Source organism: Podarcis vaucheri, assembly GCF_965113315.1.
Source record: "Podarcis vaucheri genome assembly, chromosome: 8".
NCBI classification, from domain to species: domain Eukaryota; kingdom Metazoa; phylum Chordata; class Lepidosauria; order Squamata; family Lacertidae; genus Podarcis; species Podarcis vaucheri.
In genome coordinates this window covers 26,954,242-26,966,252 of record NC_138766.1, presented here as the reverse complement: position 1 = coordinate 26,966,252, position 12,011 = coordinate 26,954,242, and the positions used below count along the sequence as shown (strand labels likewise).

The window sequence follows — 12,011 nt, the reverse complement described above, 5'->3', positions numbered from 1 at the left end:
AAGTTTATTCATCATTTGTCAGTGACAACAGCTCACTCATAGGAACACAAAAACCAAACTGACTGAACAACACAATAATAATCCTGTTATGTACTGAGTTGAATAGGATCCAAACTGCAGCAGCCTGATTGGTCCTAGAACAATAGGATCCAAATTGCAGCAGTCTGATTGGTCCTAGAACAATAGGATTCAGAATGCAGCAGTCTGATTGGTCCAAGAACAATGCAGCAGTCTGATTGGTTGGCAGGAAGCACCCAATCATGCTCCAGATATAAGTGAATCCACAACCTGATTGGCTTACAGTAGAATTCCAGAATTAACCAATCATGTGCAGCCCATTGTGTAAATAATGTATATAAAGCAGATACTCTGAGGGGACTTGCATTCATTCCTCCTCACCACTATGAGCTGAATAAAGAGCATGAAATCACTTTGCGACTCTGAGTATATTTCAAATCCCCAGCATGAACTGACCGTTGACAGTTTGACAGTTGAAAGAGCATGCGCTTACTTGCCATTAGAACGTAGGTCCATAGCTGTCAACTTTCAGATTAGAAAATAAGGGATCAGCAGCCTCACCAGTCCAGGGGACTGTCTATGGGATATCTAACAATCCAGGATAGCAGCGGGAAACGGCGTTGGAATAAGGGAATTTCCCGCAAAAAAAGGGAAGGTTGACAGCTAAGTGTTCATCTACCAACGCTTCTGCGATTGGTTAGAATGCGCCTTGTAACATAAAATGTGTTAAACTCAATACATAACACTGATTTATTGCCTTTCCTTGGTAGTGAGAGAGGTTGTGCGTGCGGGGAGCCTAGGGTTATTCTTTGAACATGAATGTCTCGCAACAAATGGAATTGATCCCTAGAAAATACAACCTGAAAAAAGAGACGACGCACGTACTTCTGTAAACCAAGGAACCACTATGACCTTTGGGTGAAATCAGCTCCTTTGAGGTGTATATTCTAGATATGCAGGCTTGAATTCTTCTGGCCATATTGAGTGTTGAAATATCTTTTTCCCGGACATGCTGGGGGAAGGATGTGAACATCCAGTCTGATTTTTTGAGGACTGCAATATTCTCCGGAAAGATTGGGTAAGCTTGTACAGTTCAGAGGAATCTCTGGGTATGTGGTGATTAATCTGTGGACTATTCCGGAGAAGGGTTGGGATTTGGGTGTCCTGCCCATAAGAGTGTGTTTATGAGGAGTGTTGAAGGACTCCCATCTCTTCAAATGAAAGCACGGCAGGACACTATTTGATCTACTGAAAGTGACCAGATTGTTGTTAACCATGTGGGGAACCTGGGTAATAAACGATATTCATGCCTTCAATTTGTTGCCCAATACACAGAACTACGATGCTTAAAACAAAGGTCAGACTACCTGGGTGAGATTATGATGCCCTGTTAGAACCATGTTGAGGCCTGAGAAGGAGATCCTGTTATAGTTTCTAAGACCATTGCTATTGGGAAACAAGGACGGGTACCAGTTAGGATTCTGACCCTGGTGATGCTGTGTTGCAACTGAGTAAGGTTAAGCATAATGGACAGTTGGTGCATAAATACAGAGGGCAAACTTCTAATGCCTGAAATGCAAGCGAGCCGTGAGGAATCAGAAGTACCAGAATGTGCCTATCAGTGATGCAGAAGGAGAACTCAGAGCTTCGATGCTTGAAGAAAACACGTATAGGAACATGAACCATTTCTGCAGAGCAGAGACTTGAGTCAATTACAACTTGTCAAAGGATGTTCTCCCAGAAGCCTCTGGATTTTGCATGCATTTCCCAGTCTATCTCAACTGGTCCGGAATATATCCTCCAGTTTGGAACAGGTTCCGTCTAATTGCTCTTTCTTTGTACTAACCAGCTGATGAGATGATGAATATATAAAATAAATAAACAGGAGTGTTGTCAATTATTTTAATGCAAGTGGGCCGCACTGTTTTCACAGTGGAAACATAAGTTTCAAAACTACATTTCTTGCTTTAAAATGCATGTTTTACAGACCATGATGACCGGCATTTAGAGAAGAATTAAGAATGTGATGCTGCACACTTGTCATGTACAGAGACAGATTTGGGTAACAGAAGGAAGGCAGAAAAGCTTATATAGGTTATGCCTAAAACAGCATTAGGCCTCAATGTGATGCCTGTGGTATTTCAGCCTGCTCCTAAGCATTTATACTCAGATTGCCAAACTTTTTGGACCAATGAGGAAATGTGGAATTTTGAGAAACTGCTATGGGTGCCAGTCACAAAATGGCTGCCATGTGGCGTGTGGCATGACACAAAATGGCTGTTGGCAGAGGAGAGAAAGAAAGGCAAAGCCAGTGTCAACATTAAATTAGCAGGAAGGGCTGGAAGTTGTCTTATGCATTTTTTATTTTTGAGGGTGTGTTTACCATGGGAGGTACCAGTGGGTTCATTGCATCGGCAACCCCATTCTATGGCAAAGAGAATCTGCCCAAGAAGAGGGTGCTTTTTGGACTTCCGGGGTTGACGCGATCTGGGAATGGCGGATTCCCTCCGAGCTCCGGAGGGAATCGGCTCAGCGGGGGACGGGTCTTTGCCGTGCCGGCGACACGGGGACCCTTAAAACCGCAGGCGCGGAGCCTGCGGACTGAAGACTCGGTGGGTGCCTTAAGCGCCCCCCCTGATTCGCGAAGAGCCTTTTTAAAGGCTGCGGAGGGGATACGGGGGGTGGCGTGGCACCGAGAGTCCATCGCTACCTCTGCTGAGCGAAGCCGCGAGCCATGACCGGAGAGCGCTGACTTCCTTCCCTGAAATTCGGCTGAGAAGAAAAACCCGTGAGTTAATTGAATTTGGACTTTAAGAATTTCACCTTTGAATTTGAGACGATCGGGGGATGTGTTAAAGGGAAGTCCGCACCCCCCCCCCCTTTGCAGACGATCCAGAGCAACGGTAAAAGAACTAAGCTGGAGTGCCTACCCTGTAAAGGGTGAGTTTAAAAAGACAGTAACTTCCAAGATTTGGAAAAGAAATTTTTGAGCAGGAGAGAGGAGTGTTGGAAGGGGTATATTTCTGTTGTAAACAACCCCCCCTCCCGGGCCCGGGAGTGTCCTATTTTGGAGCTTGTATAAGAAGTGCAGAGTTTGACAGCTGTCAAAGCTGTCAAACGGACTGTTAATAGTAGAAAAATCGCTACTCAAGACCCCTCTGGATTAAAAGGAGTTACAATTGAACTAAAATTGTTGGAAACAAAGAAACAATAATAAGACAGAGGACTGTTGGAGAAAAGAACACTAAGTAACCAGATTCCCTCTAGGGGGAACTCTGTGGAATTACAATGGCTGTGGATGGAAAGATACTGGGAGAAATCGAAAGGATGTTTTATTTGGTAGGAATCTTACAGGAACAGACTACGGCTATGAGTGAACAATTGATGACCTTGACTTCTGAAACAAGTAGTTCTGTTGAATGTAATGAGAACCTGGCTGAGAAAGAATCCACAGCTGAACCGGAAATGATAACCAAGGAAGAGGACAAGACAAAACAAGAAAGAGAAGAATTGAAATGGGAAAACAATGTCCAGAAGCTGACACCTGTGGAATATAAACAAGGAGACTATTGGACTGAACCTACTATAAATCTACGAAAGAATCAGAAGATGAAAGTGGAGGCCCTGGGAATCTATGAAATTAAGGAATTTAAAATAAAGAAATATAATTGGGGCCTCCACATAGACTCTGACTCTGATTATGTTCAAAATTCATGCCTTGTGGAAATTCCTCAGCAGCTGCTTGCAAATATGGGAAGAGATTTTGGACTGACTCTGAAAGAACTCTTTCGAGACGTGACGACCGGCATAAAGGATTACCAACTAGGCCGGCGGAGAGGGACTGAAAGAGACTTGAGAGCCTCGGACGTGAGGAACCCGGGCTAAGAACTGTTATTTTGGACATGTTTTTGGAAGGGACGCAAACCGGGGAAGGGAGGGAGGGAAGAATCTAGTTTTAACAACACTCAAGACCATGGGATTTAGTTAACAAGATTATTATTTAAGATAAATTGGGAAATCGATGGAAGAGAACTGAGGTCTAACTTAGAAAAAAATTAATTTTGCTTTTTTTTATTAAGATGGATAAGGAAATGCCAATTTGCTGATATAAATTTGGGAATAGGGATGCAAGGGAGGGGGTGGGGGGAAGTCAATGACCAGGGTTAGAAAATAACTTTTTTGGAAACTATATATGTTTGTTGTTTTATTTTTTTGTATGTTTGTTTTTGTGTCTTTTGTGTTTTTGTCTTTGTCTATATAAAATGTGAAAACCAAATAAATTTTTTTTATAAAAAAAAAGAAGAGGGTGCTTTTTGTTGCCTTGAAGATGAAAGGGTGGTTTGCTTCTAATTTTATGGGATGCTGAGATGACCTTATTACAACGGTGGCTGCTGAGGCAGCTGCTGCCTCAATGCCCTCTTCATTGATCTCCACAAAGGACTTGTGATACACCTCTGACAAAGCCAAGTCACTTTTATTTGACATTCCTGAGAAGTTAGCTTGCTTCAGGGAGAGCAAAACCTACCATAGAAGAGAAGGCTTTGTGTTTTGTTGTGCCGAATGAGGAAGAGAAAGGGATGGTCAACTGTGAAACTCGGCACAATCCTAGCACACAGGAAATTCATAACAGCAGCAGTAGCAGCAGCGGCCTCAGTTCCCTCTTCGTTTATCTCTACAAAGGATTTGTGAACAACCTCAGACAAAACCAAGTCATTGTTGGGAGACATCCTAGAGAAATCTGCCTTGCTTGGGTCAAACACCTCAGCCATTCCCATGCTGCTCAGAACAGGCTTCAGGTCGTATTTTTCCTCCAGTTTAAATTTGGGTAGAAACAGCTGAACTTCAGTTAGATTCATTTTCTCAGGGTTAATCCAATCCTTGAGTTTCTCATAGGTCATTTCTTTCTCCAGCTAAAATAAGACAAATACAAGGCATTCAAGGAAAAAGGAAATCTTGGCTGCATATAAAAATCCTCACATTTCTTACATAAAACCATTTTCACTGGATTCACAGTGACTCAAATGACTCCATGTACATCACTTAAACTTGTTTCACAATTGCCCTGCCTGTCCGGGTAGAATTCCTTTCTACTCAACTTGCTTTTATGCCTTCCATCTTTCTGAATAAGACAGAACACTGGCAGACTTAACTATGCTTATACAAATATAAACAGCTATATTGCTCCTTCTGGGGTAATTTATCCACCTTTGGTTCCCCCCACCCTGTACTCGGCTCTCACCTGTGGCTCCTAGAAGCTGTCTGCATGTTGAACAATGTTTATAAATTGTATACTTATATTTTAGCTGAAAGAATGAAGGAAATTCTCCAAACTATTATACAGTATAGTAATTTATGGACCTAAAAGGTATCTAAAGCCATTTGCACATGCAGAATGCAGGCACCACATACATAGAAATGAGCAAACCAGTGATATTTTAGGGAGCAGGCTGGCAGGCGGGACGCATTACTTACATTATAGGAGCCTATACAACACAAAACACTGTTGCTATGTGTAGGTTTTATTTTATTTGTTTTTTATCTTATATTTTGGAAATGTACATCTAGGTTTTTTTTCCCCTTACATTTTTTTGGGGGGGCCCAAAATAGTGGGACCCTACGCTATAGCTTGTTTAGCTTATACGTAAATTCGCCACTGACCCCAGGGAAGTCATTTCGGCGCTGCTGGCATGGTGGTTTGACTTCACCCCTGGAGGCACACTCCATTGTCTCTCGAGACAGACAGATGCCAACAAGGTAACATGTTACACTGGGCACTTGGAAGAATCACGTAAAAGTTGGAAGCTAGAATGCTCTCGTTATACAAGGGCAATTTTTACGGGCAAGAATTTAGATGGTTTTATTCTTATCAAAAATGCCTCACCTTTTCCAGGCCTGTAGAATTATCTGCAATCTCATCAGGAAGCAGAATGATCATGCTGAGCTCGTTATCAACATAAGGAATCTCAAGAATTTTGGTGCGAAGTTCCGATATGTATGTCATGTTGAATCTAGCTTCCTTGAACATCATCTGCACTGGTTTGCTTTCATTCTGGAAATGGAGAAGAATTTCGTTTTAAGCATGTAATCTTTTCTATTGCACTGCTTGAGCTGCTCTGCACCCTGTTTACTGTTCATCCTCTATTGTCTCTGCAAAAGAATGTCCTTAGGACATGGTGGGAAGGGAAATCCCAACTGGTCAACTGATTAATGAAAAAAACAGAAGGAGGGAACACTCCAAATATCAGAATGTGTGTATGTAATCAAAATGATAAAGACTGTGCTCAGTGATGTTCTTCACATTATTTCCCATCTCATACCTTGCTAATTTTGAACAGCCTTTCCTCAGTGTGATCTTTGCGGAACTGATTTGCCCAGGTTCCCTTGAAATAGATAGCATTCACCAAGACCAGCTTTGTACTGGAGTCAATTAGTCCTGGGGCGAGCAGAGTTTGGATTTTACCTTGAAGAGGGATTAAAGAGCTGTTTTAATAAGTACATATTTTTCAGACACAAACTCATATTTTAAGAAGTAAAACTCAGACAATATGGAAGCCCAAGAATTTGCTACTCACTTGCTGTCTGTTCTTCCACCCAATTATTAATGTATTTCCTGGAATCCTCTGATGCTTTAATGAAGTCTAGTTTCTCTAGACCTGCTCGATAGAATTTCTGGCTGGAGTCTATGAATGACTTAAACAAATATGTTTCAGAATTAAAAGCTATATATGGATCTGTATATATCATATACAAACAAACTTTGATTTCATTCAGGTTTTGTCCCACAGAAAAGAGAGGGAGAGAAGGATGTTTCTTCCAGTTTCAGATACCGAAAGATGTGAAACACGTATGCAGATGCTTAATTTAACTTCAGTTGATAAGAAAAAGCTCATGGCATGTGCAATAGATTCCTATCAGCCAAAACAGATAAACTGAACCTGACCCAAACAAACTTCTTTTGCTCAAGAATACACATAGCAATCATTGTCTTATACAGTGGTACCTCGGGTTACATACGCTTCAGGTTACATACACTTCAGGTTACACACTCTGCTAACCCAGAAATAGTGCTTCAGGTTAAGAACTTTGCTTCAGGTTGAGAACAGAAATCGTGCTCCGGCAGCAGTAGGAGTCCCCACTAGCTAAAGTAGTACCTCAGGTTAAGAACAGTTTCAGGTTAAGAATGGACCTCCGGAACGAATTAAGTACTTAACCTGAGGTACCACTGTATATGAGAGTCCTACATGAAAGGTCTTTTGCAGGATGCTAAATGCTTACCAAGATTTGCCCCTGTATCAATCCTGCTCATTGCAGGCGGATAATGAATTCCAATGTGGTATTTTCTCTTTCTGTTCCTCTATGGAGGAAAACTGTTATTTAAGCAATACTTATTCGTCCCCAAATTTGGTAACTCTTTGGAAAGTGCCGACTACTTGCTATATTACAGTTGTTCTTTTAAAAATGTACAGTGGTACCTCGGGTTAAGTACTTAATTCATTCCGGAGGTCCGTTCTTAACCTGAAACTGTTCTTAACCTGAAGCATCACTTTAGCTAATGGGGCCTCCTGCTGCCGCTGCGCCACCGCACCTACCTGTTGTATTACAGTTGTTTTTTAAATGTAATTATCCTCTTGGCTTGATCTAGCAAAAGCTCCACTTAGTCTACCGTTCTGTCCCTGGAAGTTCACAAGCATGTCATAAAAGTGACACACAGTGGGAAATGCAGTAGTGCTGGTCTGTGAACTCCTGTGCAAATGCTAAGGGGAACTGCCTTCCAGTGCAATGCCATCATTTACACAATATTTAAAAAAAAGTGAATGAGAGAAGCACAGGCTGCAGATAGTCAAGAGCTCAGAAAATGTTGTCGCATTCCCTCCCATTTCCTGAGTACTTCATTCTGCTTCTTGCTGGGGAAGCAAGTCACCAGAATGGAGAGCACTCTGATCTGCTGCTCACTGCTTCTGAAGCTTCTGTCAACAATGGTTTTGGGGGTTGGCAGACCTCTGTAAAAGACTGAGCAGGCTAGACCAAATTCATGAGCCAACATGCTAGAAACAAAAGGGTGCTTTGGGATCCAACATCCCATAAGCAGTCTCTTTTCCAAAACAAAGAATGTTATGATCCAGCATTAGCTACCCTGCAGTTTTGGAGCTTTACAAGAGCAGCTTACAAAAAGCTTCCAGTGCGAGTGCCAACAGGTTCAGTGTGATTTATCTGGCATCAAATATCCCTTTCAGTTTGATTGTAGGTTTTACTGGAAAGCACAGAAGGGATACTGACTGCTTAGGTGCGTTTCTGATCTGCGACATAACACGATTCACTATCTGAACAGAGACCACTTCCTGTTCTCTAGCATATTTGTAAACCATGTAACTTACTGAAATAAACTCATAGGATGTTTCTCCAAAGAGCCTGTTGGCTAGCCTAAGCAAGTACTTGGTGTCTGGCTTGTTGATTTCAGAAATAAGTTTCTCGTATCCCTGGTGAAACTCGACGTCGTTGGTCACAGACAGCACCTGTAAGATGATAAATGGTTAACAGATAATGTTAAGTAATTTAAATACAGACATTTATCCACGTAATCCTAAAAAACGTGTTATCAGTTGAAAATCCACGTCTTTTGGCAAACAAGAGAGTGAAAGGTCAGCAGTTCGAATCCCTGTGACGGGGTGAGCTCCTGTTGCTCAGTTCCTGCTCCTGCCAACCTAGCAGTTCAAAAGCACGTCAAAGTGCAAGTAGATAAATAGGTACCGCTCCGGCGGGAAGGTAAACGGCATTTCTATGTGCTGCTCTGGTTCGCCAGAAGTGGCTTAGTCATGCTGGCCACATGACCCGGAAGCTGTACGTTGGCTCCCTCAGCCAGTAAAGCAAGATGAGCACCGCAACCCCAGAGTTGTTTGTCCGCAGATAGTTTTTCCAGGTCATGTGGCCAGCATGACTAAGCCACTTCTGGTGAAACCAGCGGAGCGCACAGAAACACTGTTTACCTTCCCGCCGGAGTGGTACCTATTTATTTACTTGCATTTTGACGTGCTTTGGAACAGCTGGGTGGGCAGGAGTAGGGACCGTGCAACGGGAGTTCACTAGTAGCCTTAAGGGCCCGCTAATAAATGCATATTTCAGCCTTACCTGCTACAAAAAAAAGGATGCACCATGCATGCCTCATTTAAGAGTCAAAAGTCAAGCTCCCCCCTCCCCTTCATAGTATTTATCTGGATATACCTTTGCCATTTGGGCTGCAGTGTTCCCTGCCGCACCCAGAGAAACCATCGTCAAAGCAGAAGAAATGCTCAACGGAGAAAAAAACATGTTCGCTGTATTATCATTTTGACTTAGCTTCTTGAACAGATTAAGTGCAAAGGCACTGTTTGCTGCAGTGAGGCGGTCCATGTCTTATAACCTACGAAACAAGCACAGAGAAGACAGTCATCCAGTTTATCCGCTCGGAGGTCACTTTTACAAGAAAAAAACCCAAACCTAAGAATTTGTTTTCAGATCCCACACGTGTGTCCTAAGGGCATATCAACCTGCATATCAACCAAGCTGGAGCATAAAAACCCACTCCTTCCATGCTATGCAGATGATTAGATTTTTCAGTGCAAACCCAACAAACACCAATAAAGAACAGGCACCAGTGTCAGTTTTATCTCTCTCCCCCCCCCCTTGCAAAGCTCCTGTGCGCTAACAGCTAAGTGCAGCAGGCAGAAATCCTGCAGGTGAAGCCTTTCCCAGTAGAGAAACACAGTATGGAAAGCCGCAGCTATTAAATTTCTGCCTGTGTCGTGCAGCTGTTCAAAGGACAGAAGTGTGCACCGAAGTGCAGGTCCCACAGGTGACAACACCCTGAGACCTTCCCAGATTACTTGCTTCCTCAACAAAGGAAGTCCCAGACGCTGATGCCAAGCAATCCACCTGACTTACTCTCTGCAAACCAGTAAGTAACGACTTAAGTTGGTAGTTACCACTGACATGCTTTTTTTACCGCAGCATGAACTTCAGAAAAAAAGAAACCGCCTCATCAGTTATGGCACAAACTTTTTTGCAGGCGTATATGATGCAGTGGACTCTTTTAAGACCCTTTTTTGTGCAAAATGATGCTGGCAGCCTTTAAGGCGCTCCTAGAACATTCGTCGCGCGCAAGCCACTCGTAATACGCCTACCTTTCTGGAAGTTAGAATCAGATATTGATTTTCTTCCGCGGCTTACCAAAAGCAGTCCAAGACGAAGCAGCTTTTAACCACACACACACACAACATCAGGAACCCCACCCTTTCTTTTAAAGGACACGCAACAGAGACAAATGGCACCCCAAAGAGAAGAGGACTGTACCGGGAGAAATGCGCGCGGCTGTTACGCACGGATCGCAGGAAGGGCTCCAGCTGCGAGCAAAGAGAGGCACCGAGTGGCGACGGGAAACCCGAGTAGGAGGTACGAAACCATCCCGTCCTGCCAGGGGAGGCGCTCCTTCCTGTGACTCAGCCCCTGACTCAGCCGCTCTCCAGGAACCTAATAGGGTGGGGAGGGGAAGGAGCCGCAGCTTCGAGCCCCCCAAGTTTGCTGCCGGCTTTCATTGCCACTGAGCATGTGCAGAATGGCTCGCACAGGTCCAGGAGGAGGAAACGAAGCCGCTGCCCGTTGCCTTCGAGGGCGGCACGCCTTTTTCCCCATCGCCGCCTGCTTTTTCAGAAACGGAGAAGCCCCTCGGAGCAGGAAGGTGGCGCTGCGAAAGCGCAATTGCGCCCTGCTCGCGCTGGTTGTTGGCGCAGCAGAAGTAATCCCCGCAGGCTTATTCCCGAGTAGCGGCGCCTGGCTGCGCAAACCCGGGGAGCCTGCCTGACATTAATACAGACAATGCAGTTTATAGGGTAAAGCTTATATTCTTTTACTTAGTGTCAGCGTGGCTTGGATAGATCCTCTTTCTATTCGCTGATCGTTAAATGTTCGGAAAAAGTCAGAAGCCCAAGGCAGTATAAGTTCCTCAACTAAGTTTATTCAACATTTGTCAGTGACAACAGCTCACTCATAGGAACACAAGAACCAAACTGACTGGACAACACGATAATAATCCCCAGCATGAACTGACCATTGACAGTTTGACAGTTGAAAGAGCATGCGCTTACTGTGGTACCTCTGGATGCGAACGGGATCCGTTCTGGAGCCCCGTTCGCATCCAGAAGCGAACGCAACCCACGTCCGCACATGCGCGGGTCGCAACTCGCCGCTTCCGCGCATGTGTGTGATGTCATTTTTCCCGTCTGCGCATGCGTGAGCGGCGAAACCCGTAAGTAACATGCTTGTTACTTCCAGGTCACCGCAGCTTGCAACCCGAAAATACTTATCCCGAAGGTACTTCAACCCGAGGTATGACTGTACTTGCCATTAGAATGTTAGTCTACCAACACTTCTATGATTGATTAGAACGCGCTTTGAAACATAAAATGTGTTAAGCCCAATACATAACACTGATTTATTGTATTTCCTTGGTGGTGAGAGAGGTTGTGTGTTCGGGGAGCTAGGGTTATTCTACGAACACGAATGTCTCCCAACAAATGGAATTGATCCCTATAATAATAATAATAATAATAATTTATTATTTGTACCCCGCCCATCTGGCTGGGTTTCCCCAGCCACTCTGGGCGGCTTCCACAGAAACCAAAAAACACTAAAATATCATACATTAAAAGCTTCCCTGAATAGGGCCGCCTTAAGATGTCTTCTGAATGTCAGGTAGTTGTCCATCACCTTGACATCCAATGGGAGGGCATTCCACAGGGCGGGCGCCACCACCGAAAAGGCCCTCTGCCTGGTTCCCTGTAGCTTCGCTTCTCGTAATGAGGGAACCGCCAGAAGGCCCTCGGCGCTGGACCTCAGTGTCCGGGCAGAACGATGGGGGTGGAGACGCTCCTTCAGGTATACTGGGCGGAAGCCGTTTAGGGCTTTAAAGGTCAACACCAGCACTTTGAATTGTGCTCGGAAACGTACTGGGAGCCAATGTA

General features: G+C 44.1%; 1 protein-coding gene across 2 annotated transcripts; it reads right to left on the bottom strand.

Moving 5' to 3' along the window:
* Window positions 1-4,319: 4,319 nt before the first annotated feature.
* Window positions 4,320-11,084, bottom strand: LOC309538721 (serpin B6-like). Of its 2 annotated transcripts, none has more exons than XM_082234594.1 (7): window positions 10,902-11,084; window positions 9,238-9,415; window positions 8,394-8,531; window positions 6,591-6,708; window positions 6,336-6,478; window positions 5,900-6,067; window positions 4,320-4,928 (listed from the first exon to the last, which is right to left on the bottom strand). In XM_082234594.1, exons 2-7 carry the CDS (start codon window positions 9,403-9,405, stop codon window positions 4,524-4,526), a joined length of 1,140 nt encoding a protein of 379 aa, XP_082090720.1. In that variant the 5' UTR covers window positions 9,406-9,415; window positions 10,902-11,084; the 3' UTR covers window positions 4,320-4,523. The 2 variants fall into 2 exon arrangements, with proteins under 2 accessions (XP_082090720.1, XP_082090719.1); XM_082234593.1 differs by lacking the exon at window positions 10,902-11,084 and adding an exon at window positions 10,345-10,795.
* Window positions 11,085-12,011: the final 927 nt, after the last annotated feature.

Excerpts from the sequence above, each read along its gene's own strand:
- LOC309538721 (XM_082234594.1), bottom strand. The coding sequence starts at position 9,405 with ATGGACCGCCTCACTGCAGCAAACAGTGCCTTTGCACTTAATCTGTTC. Across the intron at positions 8,532-9,237 it reads CTGCAGCCCAAATGGCAAAG|GTGCTGTCTGTGACCAACGA; the intron begins GTATATCCAGAT and ends ATCATCTTACAG. Across the intron at positions 6,479-6,590 it reads GGTGGAAGAACAGACAGCAA|GTAAAATCCAAACTCTGCTC; the intron begins GTGAGTAGCAAA and ends TCCCTCTTCAAG.